The following is a 15,817-nucleotide window of genomic DNA, read 5'->3' as shown; positions in this document are numbered from 1 at the left end:
CTGGAACACACCATGCTTTTTCTACCCCTGGGCCTTTGCACTTCCTGGTTCTGCTCAGATCTTGCCATGACTGGCTTATTTTCATCCTTCAGCCTTTGCCAACCACACTTTCTAAAGTAGAATCTCTTCTCCACCACCTGCTCCCACTAGTCCTTCTCTCTCATACTTCTTGTATATTCTCTTCACAGCATTTACCACTCTCTGAAATGATCTTGTTTATGTGCTAACTTGTGTATAGTCTGTCTTCCCCCACTAAGACAAGTTCTCAGAGAGCCAAGACCTTGACTGTCTCATTCAACAAGCAGGGGAAGGCTGTGGTTGTTCTGTGCTGCCCATAGAGTATAGGGTAGGTGTAGGTTGGCTCATTTTGGGGGCAGAGTAGATCACTTTGGAATGAACAAACAGATCATCTATTTGTTTCCTGTATCTTATTTCTTAACAAGTTCAGAACTCTTGGGGGAAGAAGAGAGGCTAATTCACTGACCCAACACGTGGGCTGTTTCTGGTCACTGAGAACCAGCTAGCTCACAGATGCCCAAAAGGTTAGCTGTGTAAAGCTGACATTTATCTACAGGGTCACCATAATGTCTGGCACATAGTAAGTGTTCACGAATTGTTGAATGAGTGAATGAATGTGGGAGAACCCCTGCTCCTTGCTTCCTACCCTTGAAAAAGTGGCCAGAGGGTTCCTAAGTGCTGTGGTGTCTTCTCTGAGGGGACCAGGCATACTCAAGTGATGTTTCTTTGTGTTGGCTTAAAGCTCTCTTCCCTCAACTGAATTCCTTTTTCCAGCTTTTCCCTTTGAAGCTCAGGGCTAAGTTCCACCCAGTCAGCTTCCTTCCATAGTGTCAGGGGTCAGGGACCCCATAACTGGAGGAGAAGGCTAATGGCCCAGGCTCTCTCTGTCTTTGGTCGTACAGATGTCTGTTTGCAATACCCCTGCCTCTTCTGTTTTCCTTCTCATTGAAAATGGGCTTTGGACTTCATCACAATCAAGCACAAATATGGAAGGGACTTTTTTGGGGGCTCATGGGATGTTGAAGTATTGGAGGTGTTCTGGCCAGTGTCCATTTACTTTCGTTGGTAGATACCTAGGAGATAGTGTGGCCCAAGGGAAGGCATTATGAGCCACGTGTCCTTCAAAAGCATGAAGAACGTACCTCAGGAGCATCAGGTGACCTCTGTGCAGTTGAGAGACAGAACAAAAAAGTGGGCTTCGCTACGGAAAACAGTATGGCATTTGAAATTTTTGTTATTGTTTGATGTGTCGGGTTGCCAGTACTGAAATCCCAGTTTTGGAACGTGTTCCCTTTCCTTCGAGACACGTCTTGTCTTTCAAGACCATTCTCATTTTCACCATCCCTGTATCTCTAGTACATATTTGGCCAGTGGGAAGTGAAGTTACCTCCCTTTCTCTGTCTCTCTTTGTGTATGTGTCTCTCTCTATCTCTCTGTCTCTGTCTCTCTCTTACACACACAGACTCACATACCTGAATAGACTTACATCAATGCCTGAACATAGCCTCAGATACTTTTGTTCGGGCATAAGAACTCTTTATATAGATCAGCATTGTCTTAGATCCCCAACTCCTCGGTAGCAGGCTCCATCAAAATAGCTTGATGGGTGTGGGTCCTTTAGTAATAATGTGAGTTTTCAGATGACTTTCAGATTTCTCATTTAGATTTTGCTTGCTCCTAAGTTTCTGTGCCTAAAGGTAGTGCTGGAAATTTAGAGATGGGGCTTGTAGACCACAAGGCCCATTTCCTTGTCATCACCCTTCATTCATTCATGCTTGTCTGTCTCCTTCTCATGCTTCTGGGCTGTTTCTCTCCATAAATATCTTCAAGGACAAGTGAGAATTGTCCTTTTGCCCGTCTATCATTAAAACCAAAAAGCTAGAGAGGAATTCTGCCAGGCTTGATTGAGAGTATTATATGATGCTTCTTTTATTGATGGGGCAAGTCTATTAAAAGGGAAAGCTTTCAGAACATCAAAGCTGTATTCCTATCAAAGGGCAAGGCATAGCCATAATCCTTCAAGAGGCTAGATTATAAATTCCATGGGGCAAGGACCATCATGTTTGATTTTGCCCACTAGTGTCGTCTTTCTTTCCTTTAAAAAAAAAAAAATTCCAGGGGCGCCTGGGTGGCGCAGTCGGTTAAGCGTCCGACTTCAGCCAGGTCACGATCTCGCGGTCCGTGAGTTCGAGCCCCGCGTCAGGCTCTGGGCTGATGGCTCGGAGCCTGGAGCCTGTTTCCGATTCTGTGTCTCCCTCTCTCTCTGCCCCTCCCCCGTTCATGCTCTGTCTTTCTCTGTCCCAAAAATAAATAAAAAACGTTGAAAAAAATTAAAAAAAAAAATTCCAGTGTAATTAGTATACAGTGTTATATTAGTTTCAGGTGTACAATGTAGGGGTTCATCAATTCCATATGTTACTTAGTGTTACCTTTCTGAGCCTTGCTTCCTTGTGGATAAATGGGGCAAACGGCTTTCTTGCATATCCTTGCTGGGATTTTGTGAGGAAAGAGTGAAGTTGTGTCCATATGAAAATGCTTTGAGGAGTAAAGACATATGGACAAATAAGATGATGGTGATGATGATGATGATAATGGCGATACCACACTACCAAAATTGTCCAGAACAAAGAACAAATGAAATTATCAGAAGAGGGAGTTAAATATAGAAGGCCTCCTTCAGTTTGGGAGAATAGGACACATAAAGAATAAAGGAAACAGAAAGACGAATTTCTGAATTTCACCTACGGGAGAAGAGAGCATGAGGGAGAGAGAACATCAGCAGAAGTTTGGGGAGGGGGACCCACTAAAAACACCTCTGTTGGAAGAAAGTGGGGAGAGGTGGGCGTACAAGACAAGAATGTTAGGGATGGAACACTTCCATATCAACAATGGCTCAGTCCGTTAAGAGTGAGAAGCTGTATCATTAAGAACAGTATTTCCCAAAGTGTGCTTTGTGGTGTATTAGCCTTAGGATCAAAGGGTCCTGGGCTACATGTTAAGCAAATTATGCCCTCTGTTAACTCTGCCACTGAAGAGCCACAAGGCACAGTGTTGGCCACACGTTCTGAGAAACCCTGAAGGAAAGGAAGGGGTTTACTTTTGCTAAACTTAGCATTTGACCTTCCAATTTCATAACCCCCTCCCCGCCCCTTTTTTGGTAAAACTTGTTAACATTGGGCAGAACCAGTTGTCCAAGAAGCATGGTTCTGGGAAGTCTGGTTTAATTCTTGACCTTGGAGTTTTGAGATACGAACCTAATGCCAGCATAATTGGAGGTTTTCAGATATGTTCAGGCTCATGCTTTGAAGGCATCGCATTTCTGGGTGAGTGGCTCTGAACTGAAGAGAGTCGTCCCATGGACTAGCAAGTTGAAGATAGAGACCAGTTTCTAAGCATGGACCCACTGGTCTGCAGTGTGAGGATGCTGGTGAGCTCCAGACCAGCCAAGAAAGTTATCGTTGGGAACCGAGCCTTGGCCAGCCTCTCGGTGAATCATGGCATTAGCCTAGTAGATCTCCTGGATATTTTTCAAAAAAGTTGTGGCAGAAATGCAGAACATAGCTCAGAAGCAAGGAGCATCCTCAGAGATAAAGGTAGGAACAAACTTAGGCCTCTGTAGCCATTCATTCATGCAGTTCATTCATTCATTTATCAAATAAATGTTACTTACTGACGATGTGCTCTGCATTGTGCTAGGTGAGCTCAAGGGGCACACGTGCACAAATTGGTGTGAAGAAATAAAGGTGCACTGAGAGAAATCTATTCCAAGTATAGTGGGCACAACCTAGGGTGAGGGAGAAGGGCAATCAAAAAGGCCCTCATGGAAGAGGTGATTTTCCAGCTGAGTTTTGAAAGAGGAGTAAAATCTGCATTTTAACAAGATCCTCAAGTGCTTGAAATTTGGGAAGCACTCCCGTGGGAGGTGAGGCCTCCTACTTGGTCTCCCCTTGATGATTCTTCACAAGTTTCCTCCGAAGTCATCATTAAAATTCATACGTTATAAGTCAGAAATAATTTGCTTATTAATGACAAACTGCCCCTCAACCATGGCCTGTTTTGCTGACTCATTTAATAGCTGCTATTGTTATCTGGGCAGTGTTTGATGACTTTGGGAAATAGGCTCTGGTTGGACTTTTTTTTTTCCTTTTTCCTTAAAAAAAAAAAAGGTGTTATGGGGGCACCTGGGTAGCTCAGTCAGTTAAGCATCTGGCTTTGGCTCAGGTCATGATCTCCCAGTTTGTGAGTTCGAGCCCCGCGTCAGGCTCTGTGCTGACGGCTTGGAGCCTGCTTCAGGTTCTGTGTCTCCCTCTCTCTATGTGCCCCTCCCCTGCTCATGCTCTGTCTCTCTCTGTCTCTCAAAAATGAATAAACGTTTAAGAAAAAAAAAACAGCTCTTACAGAATTTTTTTAAACATGAAAAAAATCATGTTCCCATGACCCAGCTTCACGAGCCATCCATTAGTGGTCAATCTTGTTTTATCTATATTTCCCATATTATGTTATGATGCAATCATCATATCATTTTATCAGTAAATTAAAATAGTATTTAAAATGTATTTTCTTTTAGAGAGGCAAAAAAATGTTTTCTTTTATAGGAACACACAGATTAACATCTTGAAATAGATGTAGTCTGTACCTCCAATAGCCTAGGACTGAAAGGACTCCAATAGCAGTTTAAGGTCTAGATTCCCAAGTAACAAATGTCAGTGGCCACCCTCTGCCACATAGTAACAAACAAAGCAGGGGCTGCTTGGCTGACATGCATATCTATAAAATCTGCAGGCATCTATAACAGAAATTTCTAACAATGCCACACTTCAGGTAAGGTTCTTACCAGCTGGAACCGTTTTTTTTACCCTTCAGAGCTGCATGTGCCAGAATTCATAAGAAATAAATCACAAGGGTCTCTTAATATTAATACCCCGTTTCTCAGCTGACAGTCGTGTGGGAAGAGCTAGAGAGGGTTGGGGAGAACCCAAACTGAGAGGCCTTATTGGGTCTATAGTAGCTTACAGTAGCAATAGACCCAGTATTGGGTCTATTGTAACTTATTGGCTACAGTATTTAGAGCTCCAACTTGTGAGCAGTGTTAAATCTCCTGGGTCAGCTTCCTGGACTGAGAGATCTGTTATTTCCAAGTTCTGCCTTGGTCCCGTACACACACACACACACACACACACACACACACACACACACACAATCTCCTCTCTAAATTTAATTGAAGTCCGCTTGAAACATAGCTTGATGGATGAGCAGTCCCTGGTGGAGCCTGGGTCAGATGGAAAGAACAGTTTGGTTTGCCTTTCATCCTGCGGGTATTTACTTTCTCTTTGACCACAAACCTTGTCTTCTAGAGCAGATGTGGTCAGGCGTGGGGCAGGGCTATAGCTTCCTCTGCCAGCCCACGACCAGATAATGGATTCTGACAATGGCTTTCAGACCACCCATCCACTATCCACTGAATCTTCTGCGGGTGTATGAGACCCATTGCCTTGTTATGAGGAGGATTTCTCTTTGCCTCTTTTCTGTGTTGGATCTTTTTTTGCTGGATTCTGTGTCTTTCTCTTTCTTGATTTACTGCTTTGTTTTGGGGGAGCACATCCTCCCATAGCTTTCTGAGAAATGGTGTATGGGAGATAGTTTTTGTTGTTGTTGTTATTGTTGTTTGGGTTTTTTTGGGGGGGATCTTGAATGTCTGGAAATATCTTTATTCTCTCCCTTGACCAATTGTTTGGATGGGTCTAAATCGAGGTTGGAAACAATTTTCCTTCGGGATTTGGAAGTCATTGTTTCACTGTTTAACTTTCAACATTGCTGAAAACATGGCATGCTCTTTCTTCTTCTAAAGTTTGTAGGATTGGGGAGAAATTTTACCCTTAAATATCTGAAATTTCACCACGATGTGCTTTGGTACACATTTTATTGGGTATCAGGGGACTCTTTCAATCTGGAAACTCATGCATTCAGTTCTGAACATTTTTCCTGTAATCATTTATTTAATAATTTCCTCTCTTCAATTTTCTTTGTTCGCTTTTGGAACTTTCCGATTAGATGTTGGATTTCTGGGAATGATTCTCAAATTTTCTTATATTTTCTTGAGTATTTTCATCTTTGGGGGAGAAAATATCCTTCCTCATTTTTTTTTATTGTGACAAAATATACATAACATTTACTCTCTTAACTATTTCTAAGCGTACAGTTCGGTGACATTCAGTACATACACATTGTTAGGCAGCCATGGCCACCACCCTCCCCCAGAACTTTCCCTGTCTTCCCAAACTGAGACTTTGTATCCATGAAATAATAACTCCACATTCCCCTTACTCTGCAGCCACTGACAACCACCATCTCCTTTCTGTCTCAATGAATGTGACTACTCTATGTACCTCATGTAAGTGGGATCATGGAATATTTGTCCTTTTGTGGCTGGCTTATTTCACTCAGCATAGCGTCTTCAAGGGGTATATTGTAGCATGCATCAGAATTTCCTTTCCTTGAAAGGCTGAATAAATATTCCATTGTATGTGTATACCACCTTTTATTTGTCCATTCATCTGTTGATGGACATTTAAGTTGCTGCCACATTTTTCCATCTTTTTGATTTTTGTATTACTTCCCTGAGTTTATCTCAACTTTGACTTCTAATCCTTCTGTTTTGTTTTTTTTTTAATCTACCCTCATATTTTTAAGTCCCAAGCTCTGTGTTTTGCTTCTCTGATTTATTTTTTTTCCCAACCTATTCTTGTTTTGTGGTTACCACCCAGTTTCTTATTTCTCTGAGGATGTTCATCATCTGGCCTTGAAGTTTTCTTGCGCCTCTTGGCATTATTTATTTCCTTGCACTTCATTTCTTCTGTAAACCACAGGTCTCTTAATTCAGAAGAATTGCTCCCATGTCCAATAATCTGTGACTGCCTGTTCATATTTGAAAGTGAGACACTGAAAAACTTCCTGGAAGTTTTGTGTGTGAGGATGGGGCTTGTCAACGGGTGGGTGGCCTGGCATGACTGGGTGGCAGTTCCATGATTTCTCTGGAGAACTTCTAAATGTTTGTGTCTGCAGGTTTGTTTTCTTTTGGTATGACCACATTCTTGAAGAGAAGTTCTCCAGTCTCCTACCTGGATGCCAGGGTAGGGGTACTAAGTGGGGACAGGGGCTAGAGCCTTCCTTGTTCCGTGGTGTCTTAACTGTAACCTCAGGTGTCTAGAGCCATTGTGTTTAATCTCACCAGAGAGCAAATCTCCCATCTTTTGTCAGGGTTGTTGAGGAAGTAGGTGCCTACTGCATGGGCTGACAGATGACCTCTGGTAATAATGACTTCTTAAACAGACTTGCAAAGATTCCTCCTCTCTTTGGCCCTACTTTTAATTCCTACCTTCAGAAGTGATATCTTCAATGGGTGCCTCCAATTTCTGAGTCTTTCTAGAGTTTTTTTAGGGTACACTGACTTTATTCTTGTTGGCTTCTTCTTCTGCAGGATTCAGATTTCAGTGTTATCTACTCTGTAAAGTCAGTCAGTGTTCAGCTAGCCATTTTCCATGTTCCAAGATTTTGTCACCTCTTTCATTGCTTCGCCTGTTCTCCTAATTTGTCCTTCGGTGTTTGTGCCCTTTTAAATTCACTTACTTTCATTTTAAGTGGTTTTGGAAGGGAGTGGAGGAGAGCAAGCATGTTTAATATTCTGTGCTTAACCAAAAGTCTTCCTTGTTTATTCGTATGCATTCCAGTTTAGCATTAATATTTACTTTTAGGCTGCAACAGTTATTTATTCCAGTGACATATTTTCTTGTCATTGCTTTTGTTCTTACTGAATTTTCTAGTCTCAATAAAAAGAGAAAAACTGCCACTGAAAAGGCAATGGCTGTATCCCTAAAATGTACACACCGTCATCTCCATCATCATCATCATCATCATCATCATCATCATCATTGATACTTATTGAATGCTAGCTGTGTCCTAGGCAATGGGATGAAAACATTTAACTTTTATCATCCAGTCTTCACAGCAGTACTTGGGTAAGTACTATCACAATGGCCATTTTACAGGGTTGGAAAACCAAGCCTCAGAAAGACTGAGTCAGTGGCATGAGATCACAAAAGTAGCAAATGGCAGAAAAGGATTTGAACCTCAGTGGTTGGTATCTAGACAAGTTCTCTAAGTGTGAGGGAGAAGTTCTGTTGAAAGAAGGCTTATATATCACCCAGTCAAATGTCATTGGCTGTTTCATATTCACTCTTAAGAGTGACCAGATTGGTTCAGCTGTGCAAATGACTGTATCACGTACTCATCAAGTATGGAGGCTGAGCATGGATTCAACTCCAGTCTCTTGAGCCAGGTAGCAAATACCAGCCACACAAACAACAGATGGTGAACTCAACCTGAAATTGCCAACACTCCTGCAATTTGCCTGGAACCTTTCTTCTACATCTAAGAGCACAGAAATCTTGCTGATCTTATTTACTGCTTGATAGAGGTAAAGGAGTATATCGACATCTGGAATCGAGCATGGCACATAATAGATGCTCAAGAAATATTTGTTGCACAAACAGACATTCTTTCTCCAGAGTCAGAAGCCGTATGGAAGTTATGGAGTTCCTTTTGGATGGAATAAACAAAGATACCCAGGGATGGATGGGAGCATGGGGAATGAGGCTTGAAAGCCAGCCTGAAGCTCCATTTTCCAAGCCATATGGCCTGATGCAGGGCTCCATCTGTATGGAGAAGGGGTGCCATTTTCAAATTCCTACGAATGTGCAATTTGGGCTAGCAGTGGCTCAGGCCGGGGACAAGTTCTTGAGACATCTGTCCCTGAAATTGAGTACAGGTTAAGTGCACTTTCAATGCAGGCAGAAGCAAAGATGTCTATGTCTCTGCCCCTGGCAATGCTTGGCTCATCAAAGTTTGGATACAACAAGCCATGTTGTACCAATTCTCACCTGTAGGGCACTGACTGCCTCACAACTCCCAGGACTTCCCTACCTCCACATGGGGGTGGTGGGAAGATCACAGATGCCCACACACAGCTTGAAGAATGTTCTTCCAAATGTATATTTTTCAAAGTAGTTTTATTATCCCTCAACATCTCCAACTGGGTAATTTATAGAAGGCTTCTCAGGCTTGGTTTAATAAAGAATCTCGATTGTTTCGAGATTTGCTGGTTCTTCCTACAGTTCTGGGAACTAGTTATTTTGAGCCTTATCAATATTTTCCATACATTCACATTCATGTGACTTTGTATTATCTTTACCGTGTTTCTTGATTGGGGTGTTGTTGATATTTGGGGTAGGTCAGTTCTTCATTGGGTGACAGACTCCAGCATTGCAGGATGCGACTACTCTTAGCTCTTTCCAACAAATGCTGGTAGTGCCCCCACATCACTGCGACACCACAGTTTTTGAGTGCCTCCATGGGGAATGGCATCACTCCCAGCAACGGTGTGCCTGACTTTACCACAAATTATGGATAAGTCAGACTTGGAAATAGCCAGATGGAAGCCCGCAAGACACCCTAGGGAAACACACAGCTGGCCAAGTTGGTCAGCCACCTCCTTCCTGCACACCTTTCCTCTTCCTCTTTATTCTTTGGACTTTGGAGTCTTTATCATGAAATGTGTTGAGCCCAGATCCACATGGTTTCAATGGGAAAGCACCTCAGAGGGAGTGCAATGGGGAGGGTGTGGGAAGCTCTTTTTTAGAATTTGGGTTTCATTTATTTGATGTTCTGTTTGGCTTCGTATGTGACATATGTTGTTTCCAGGCTCCAGATCTATCCATCTGTCTGAAAATTATTGCATGTACCTAGCACACTGCTGGGAGCTCGACATGCTTTATCTTGTTCCATCCTTATAACGCTTTTGCTCCAGTTAAAACGCTTTTCAAATTTCCATTTTCTTTTTTTTTTTTTTTATAAATTGTTTTAAATGTTTATTCTTGAGAGAGAGACATACACACACAGAGTGCAAGCAGGAGAGGGGCAGAGAGAAGGATCCGAAGCAGGCCCCAGGCTCTGAGCTGTCAGCACAGAGCCTGATGCAGGGCTCCAACTCACAAACCGTGAGATCATGACCTGAGTGGAAGTCAGATGCTTCACCGACTGACCCATCCAAGTGCCCCTCAAATTCCCATTTTCTAGATGAAGAAACCAAGGCTTTGAGAAGGTATGAAACTTGCCCGTGGTCAACATTCCCAACTCCAGTGTCTGGTTTCTGGCATTGGAGTGGTGTCTTGCTATAAAACTACTGGAAAAGTCTTGAGAGAGGGAATGGGGAGGAGGGGGTCAAAAAAAGAGGTTTCCATTCAAAGCATGTACCAGTCTTATCCCCAGGACACACCAAGTGGCATCATTAGTATCCAACCTGTCACCACCAGCTGGAGTGTTAGCTCATATCCGATCAATGAAGGAAAAAGCCTTTGCAGGCAGTTTTATAATTGGCACTGGGAAAGGGGTGAACCGTCTGCTGATTCATTAATAAATCAGGATAGAGTGTGGGCACCGATTCCAGCCAGAGTGTCTGCTGCTGCTTGGGGAATTTGGCTGCAGCATCCTCCCCAGTTCGCTGCAGAAAACCCAAGACCGGATATCTCTCTGGTGAGGAAGGAAGGGAGGAAACTGGCTGGCTGGTTCTAAGGAACCTGATACCACGGTTTTCCTGGCTCCAGTGGGGAAAAAGGCAGCAGGAGTTGAGCAGACATCATGATCCATTCACACCATTCATTCATTCATTCATTCCCTCACACATGCATTCATTTCATGTATTTATGGAGCATCCATCACCTGCCAGATTCTCTTCTAGGTGCTGAAGATACAGCAGCAAACAACACTGGCGAATACCCCTACCCTCATAGGGCTTATACTCTAAGGAAGGGACACAAACAGTAAGCGCAGTAATAAGTAAAACAATGTATCAGATGGAAGAGAAGTGCTTTGGGCGGAAAACAGCAGGGAAAGGGGAGTAGAGCTTGTGGGGATTTTGATTTTCAACACTGACATCTGAGTAAAGATCTAGTATTAGCGTCATGCTGGACACTTGTTCCAAGCGTTTTATAATCATCTCATTAACACAGCAACGTCAAGAAATTATGGCTATGATTATTCCCATCTGACAGACAGAAAGAGGCGGAAGGTAAGAGAGGTGCAGCGATTTCCGGAGATCGTACAGCTTAGTCTGTGGTCGGAACTCGTGTTTGAAACCAGGCAGTCAGAGTTTCAGCGGCGGCCCGCTTGCATGCTGGTGCAGACAGCGGACAAACGGGGTTTGGGACAGAGCAGGCTGAGCGTGCAGATGAAATCTTTGTGTGTACCCACCAAGCGAGTGTGGGCGGACTTGCGTGGGGGACGGGGGCGGATCTTCAGCTCGATCTTCCTGAGCTGAATCCCACTCTCGGTCTGCGGCTGCGGAGTTGGGTCGCCCAGCTGCAGGCGAGGTGGACCCGCGGGAGAGGGAGCTCGCTGCAAGGGTTGTCCCGGGACAGTGCCGGTCGGAACCTCACCCCGCCGCCACCCCCGGGCCAGCTGCTCCAGTCAATAAGGCGAGGGCCTCGAGGACGCTCGCCGCCCTCCTGGTGGGTTTCTCCCGGGAGTTCCCACCGGGGCTGAAGGGGGCCGCGGAGCCCAGCTCTGGGAGGGCAGACTGGAACACCAGCAGCGTCTGGGCGAGAGAGGCGCGCGGTTCGGGAGGCGGGCGCGCACAGGGCACGAGGAGTACCCCAGTGCATTCCCGGGAGCGCCCCGGGACAGAGCGGTGGAGGGGTGCCAGGGAGCCCTTGGGGGACGCCAAGAGAGGCGGAGATAGGGTAGGCGCGCCGCAGAAAGAGTAAAAGAGAGGCGAGGGCGCATGTCGGCGGGGGCGCTCAAGAAAGGCCTGGAGAGAGTGCAGGCCGCTGGAGAGAGGGGGCCGGGGTGGTGGGTGGTGGGTGGTGGCGGAAAGTGCCAAGGAGAGGGAGCTGGCGTAGGAAGAAGCAAGAAGGAACCGTTGCCTGGAGGGGTGTGCCTAAGAAAGCACGGGACCAGGGTCAAGGAGAGGGCGTCGGAAATCTCTTGGGGATCCCCAGAAAGACTGTATGCTAAAAGAGTGCCACGCGCTGGAGAGGGGGGCCCCGGTCGCGGCACGGAGCGGGCCGTAGAACCGGCGCGCTCAGAGAGTGGGGCGTGCTGTTGCCCGCACGGGTGGCGCACTTGGAGGTTCCAGAAAAGCAGGTTGAGAAGAGCCGCACCGGTGCTCAGGGATGTCAGAGGAGACAGGGAAAGAAGCCGCAGAGTCCACGGAAGAACTCCCCGTGTTGGAAAGAGTGCACCCACCATGGGCGCTGGAAGGACGTGGAGAGCCGGCCTGGGAGAGGCTGGGTCAGGGCTCTGAGCGCCCCAGGGAGAGCAGAGGAGGCGCTAGTGGTTGGTGGCGGAGTTCTGAGAGCCTGAGAAAAAGGAGGGGGCGCAGAGGACGGAAAACCCCGGGTGCGCCGGGCAGTGCGTAAGGGAGCGGTGGAGAGCGCGCTGGGTCCCCAGTACTGGCGCAACGCTGCCCAGGTCTCCCCTCCCCGATTGCTCCAGGTCCTAACTCACTCACCATGATGGAGAAGACGAAAGCCACGATGTTGATGGGGTACGCGGGGCAAAAACACGAGACGATGGCGAGCCACAGGTAGTTCTTGGGCCTGGGCACGTCCTCCTCGGTCTTGTCATCCTCGGTGTTGGCCTCGGGACTGCTGTCCAAAGCCCTCTTGAAGTCCGCGCTGGGGTCGTTGTACTGAGACATGGGCGAGGCCGGCGGCACAGGGAGGGCGGAGGAGCGCACGGTCGGCGTGGTCTGGGACTCTGGCCGCCCGCTCTGGCGAGGCTCTGAAAAGCCAGCGGCGCGGGGCTCGAGGGAGACGTGACCTCACTTCTCCGGCGTCCTCCGCCTGGGCTGAGGGACGTGGGCCAAGAACCTCGGCACAAGAGGGAGGGAGGGAGCAAGGGGGTGAGGAGAGGCGGCGGGGAGGAGAGGGAGCCCGCCCGCTTGAGTAACAGGGGGAAGGCACTTCTTGCAGACACACCCAGAGACCATCAGACAGACGCACAGACTCACTCCTGAGTCCAGAATGGCAGGAGGCACAGGGAAGGGGAGAGCGAAGGCCCTTTAAGGTGCAAACTGGCCCGCCTTTGGTCTGAAGAGGACCAGGTATCTTTTCGAGCTGCTGTATTTGAATACACTAAGTGTAACGGAGGGTAATGCAACCTTATCCATGTGGCCACAGAGTTCCTCCTTCCTCTTGACTAACAATTTGCTTTTCCTGACCCAATCCCTTCTGGTACTCAGACCCTGAACACTGAGCCCCAGTAATTTCTCTTCCCCAACAGGTGGTCTGGGAGCAAGGTACTAAACTTTGGGCCCAACCTTTCAGGCACTGCGCAGGGGGCCTCTGGAGACTGCAGCGGTAGCATGGAAGAACAGTGCCGGTTGCCCTGTGCCGTGTGCCCTGGACTTTTTCCCAACTGTGCAAACAAGGAACCCTCTCCTCTCCATTTTTCCACCTATGGAGCCCCTGGAGGGAGAAGCAGGTGGATCTGGTTGGTGTAGACAGTTCAAGTGGATAACTGGGATGGGGAGAAGAGAGACGGGTCCACTTTGGGAACCCAGATGAGTATAGCAATTGCATCACTAAGCAATTCATGGGAAGGACTATGACCAGAACTGAGGCTCCAAATCCAGACAGAGGTGGGAAATTGTCACATTTGAGCTGACTGACCTCAGGGAAGTCTTTTCACCTCACTGGGCTCCAACTCCTTCATCTGAAAAAAGTGGGTAATAGGGACCCTCAAAGTTCACAAAGTAGAACACTGTTAAATTGCATTTCAAACCAGGTGAATCTAAGTGCTCAATACATGTTAGTTATTATTAGGAAACTATTTCTGCAAAATATAGTCCTTCTGCAGTATCTCAGACCCAATATCCATTGGTGAAAATATTTCACCAAAAATCCAGATATTCTGAGCTGGCTGGTCACAGAGAAATGCCAAGTAATTTTATTATGTGTGGTTTCAAAAATAGTTGCTCACATCATAATACATCAAAAGTATTAATCATCTGCTTGGCTTTCTCAGAACATGAACTGATTATCTGGGATGCTTTCACTTCTCATGGGGCCATACTGATTTCATTATCTGCCTTCCTCACTGGACTACAGACTCACTGAGAGAGGGGACCATCTTGCTCATCTCTGGATCACCACTGGCACAGTGCCTGGAACTGAGTATGTGCTTTGTATAGCTTGCTGGGTGAACACATAAAAGATGAAATAGTGCCTTCTCCACCATGCCTTCTCCCCCAGTTTGGTTGGTTAATCAAGTGGGAATAAACCAAAACATTGGATCAACCAAGTTCTCAACCAAGTCTTTGCTTTGACTGTTCCCTCTACCTGGAATGCTGTTCCCTTAAATGGCCACATGGGTGGTCCTTATTTCTCAGCTATCAACTCAAAGTCACTTCCTCAGAGATAGGTCTTCTTTTTAGATTTATTTAGTGTAGGTCCTCACAGTAAATATTACCCTACGTTTTACCAGCTTTTTTACGACATGTATCATTATTGTACTTTGATTATGTGTTTACCATCGGTTCTTTCTCCACCCTATATGCTTTGTAACCTGTTCAGAGATCTGTCTCCAGCACTTAGAATTTTCCTGGCACATAGTAAGAATGCAAGGAATACTGCTTGAATAGATGAGAATTACCCGTGAGTATAGCAAAAATGATTTCCAGATTTTTAAAAAAATTTTTAATTATTTTTTGATTTCTGGATCTTCACCAAGACCTACTTGAATTAGAATTTCCCTGGGTGATACCCCAGAAATCTGTATTTTTAGAACATTCATCAGCGATTCTGATACAACTGAACATTTTCTTGTATGTCACTACTGTCCCTCGTTCTTAGGACGAAGTCTTGGATCTTTAGTTTGGAGATCCCCTCTGGAACTTCAAACTCAGTATGTCAAAGGGAACACATCTAACCTCCTAAGAACCTGCTTCTCAAGGCTTGGACCTTAGCTAGGTCCTGTCCACTTCTCCAACCATCTGTCCTACCAATTCTCTCCTCTCACTATACTTCAGTTAATGAAGGTATTTTTGCTCTATTCGCAAATACACCTAGCCTTTTCCCACCTCAGGGACTCACATCTGCTGCTCCTTCTTCCTCGAATGCTTCCCCTTCTCTCCACTTCGTGGGCCCCTCTCATCTTTCAGGACCCATCACCGCATGTGTTACCTCCTGAGAGAGTCCTTCCCTGACCATCTAAATATGGCCCTCTTATTTCCCACCCCATTACCCTGTTCATTGCCTTCATCACAGTTATCACCACCAGAAACTGTCCTCTTTGTTTATTTGTTTACTGTTCACTGTCTGTCTTCCCCATGAAAAGATAAACTCACAAGAGCAGAGATTCCCCAACCCCCCACGCCCCACCCCCCACGCCCCGCCCCCCGGTTCACTACGGTATCCCCCGTGCCTGGAATAGTTCTTGGCCCTTAGTAGGTGCTCTGTAGATACTCATTGGATCAGTAAACTTGTGCATTTAGTCATCCAGTTTGGGAACTCTTCTCTTTCCTTCAGCCTCTACATGAATGAGTCACCAAACCCTACTGATTCTGTTGCAAACACACTCTTCCCTTCGTTCTCTCTTCTCTTTCCCCAAGGCCAGTGTTACAATTGCAGCTCTTATCAACAGTGCAAAGGCTCAGTGGATTCTCTCTGAGCCATGTTTGTGGTCTGAGGCTGGTGAATTTAGTTGGTATGACTAAGCCCAATGTTTGGGTACCCAGTGGAATTTT

At 46.0% G+C, this 15,817-nt stretch overlaps 1 protein-coding gene across 1 annotated transcript in view; it reads right to left on the bottom strand.

Moving 5' to 3' along the window:
• Positions 1-12,769, bottom strand: part of TMEM233 (transmembrane protein 233) — a 31,006-nt gene extending 18,237 nt beyond the window's left edge. The window contains exon 1 of the mRNA XM_042910399.1: positions 12,581-12,769. Coding sequence (XP_042766333.1) covers positions 12,581-12,769 — 189 coding nt within the window. The remainder of the gene's footprint in view (positions 1-12,580) is intronic.
• Positions 12,770-15,817: the final 3,048 nt, after the last annotated feature.

Source organism: Panthera leo, chromosome D3, assembly GCF_018350215.1.
Source record: "Panthera leo isolate Ple1 chromosome D3, P.leo_Ple1_pat1.1, whole genome shotgun sequence".
Classification (NCBI taxonomy): Eukaryota; Metazoa; Chordata; class Mammalia; order Carnivora; family Felidae; genus Panthera; species Panthera leo.
The sequence above is the reverse complement of the archived record's forward strand: the minus strand, read 5'-3'. Positions and strand labels throughout refer to the sequence as shown.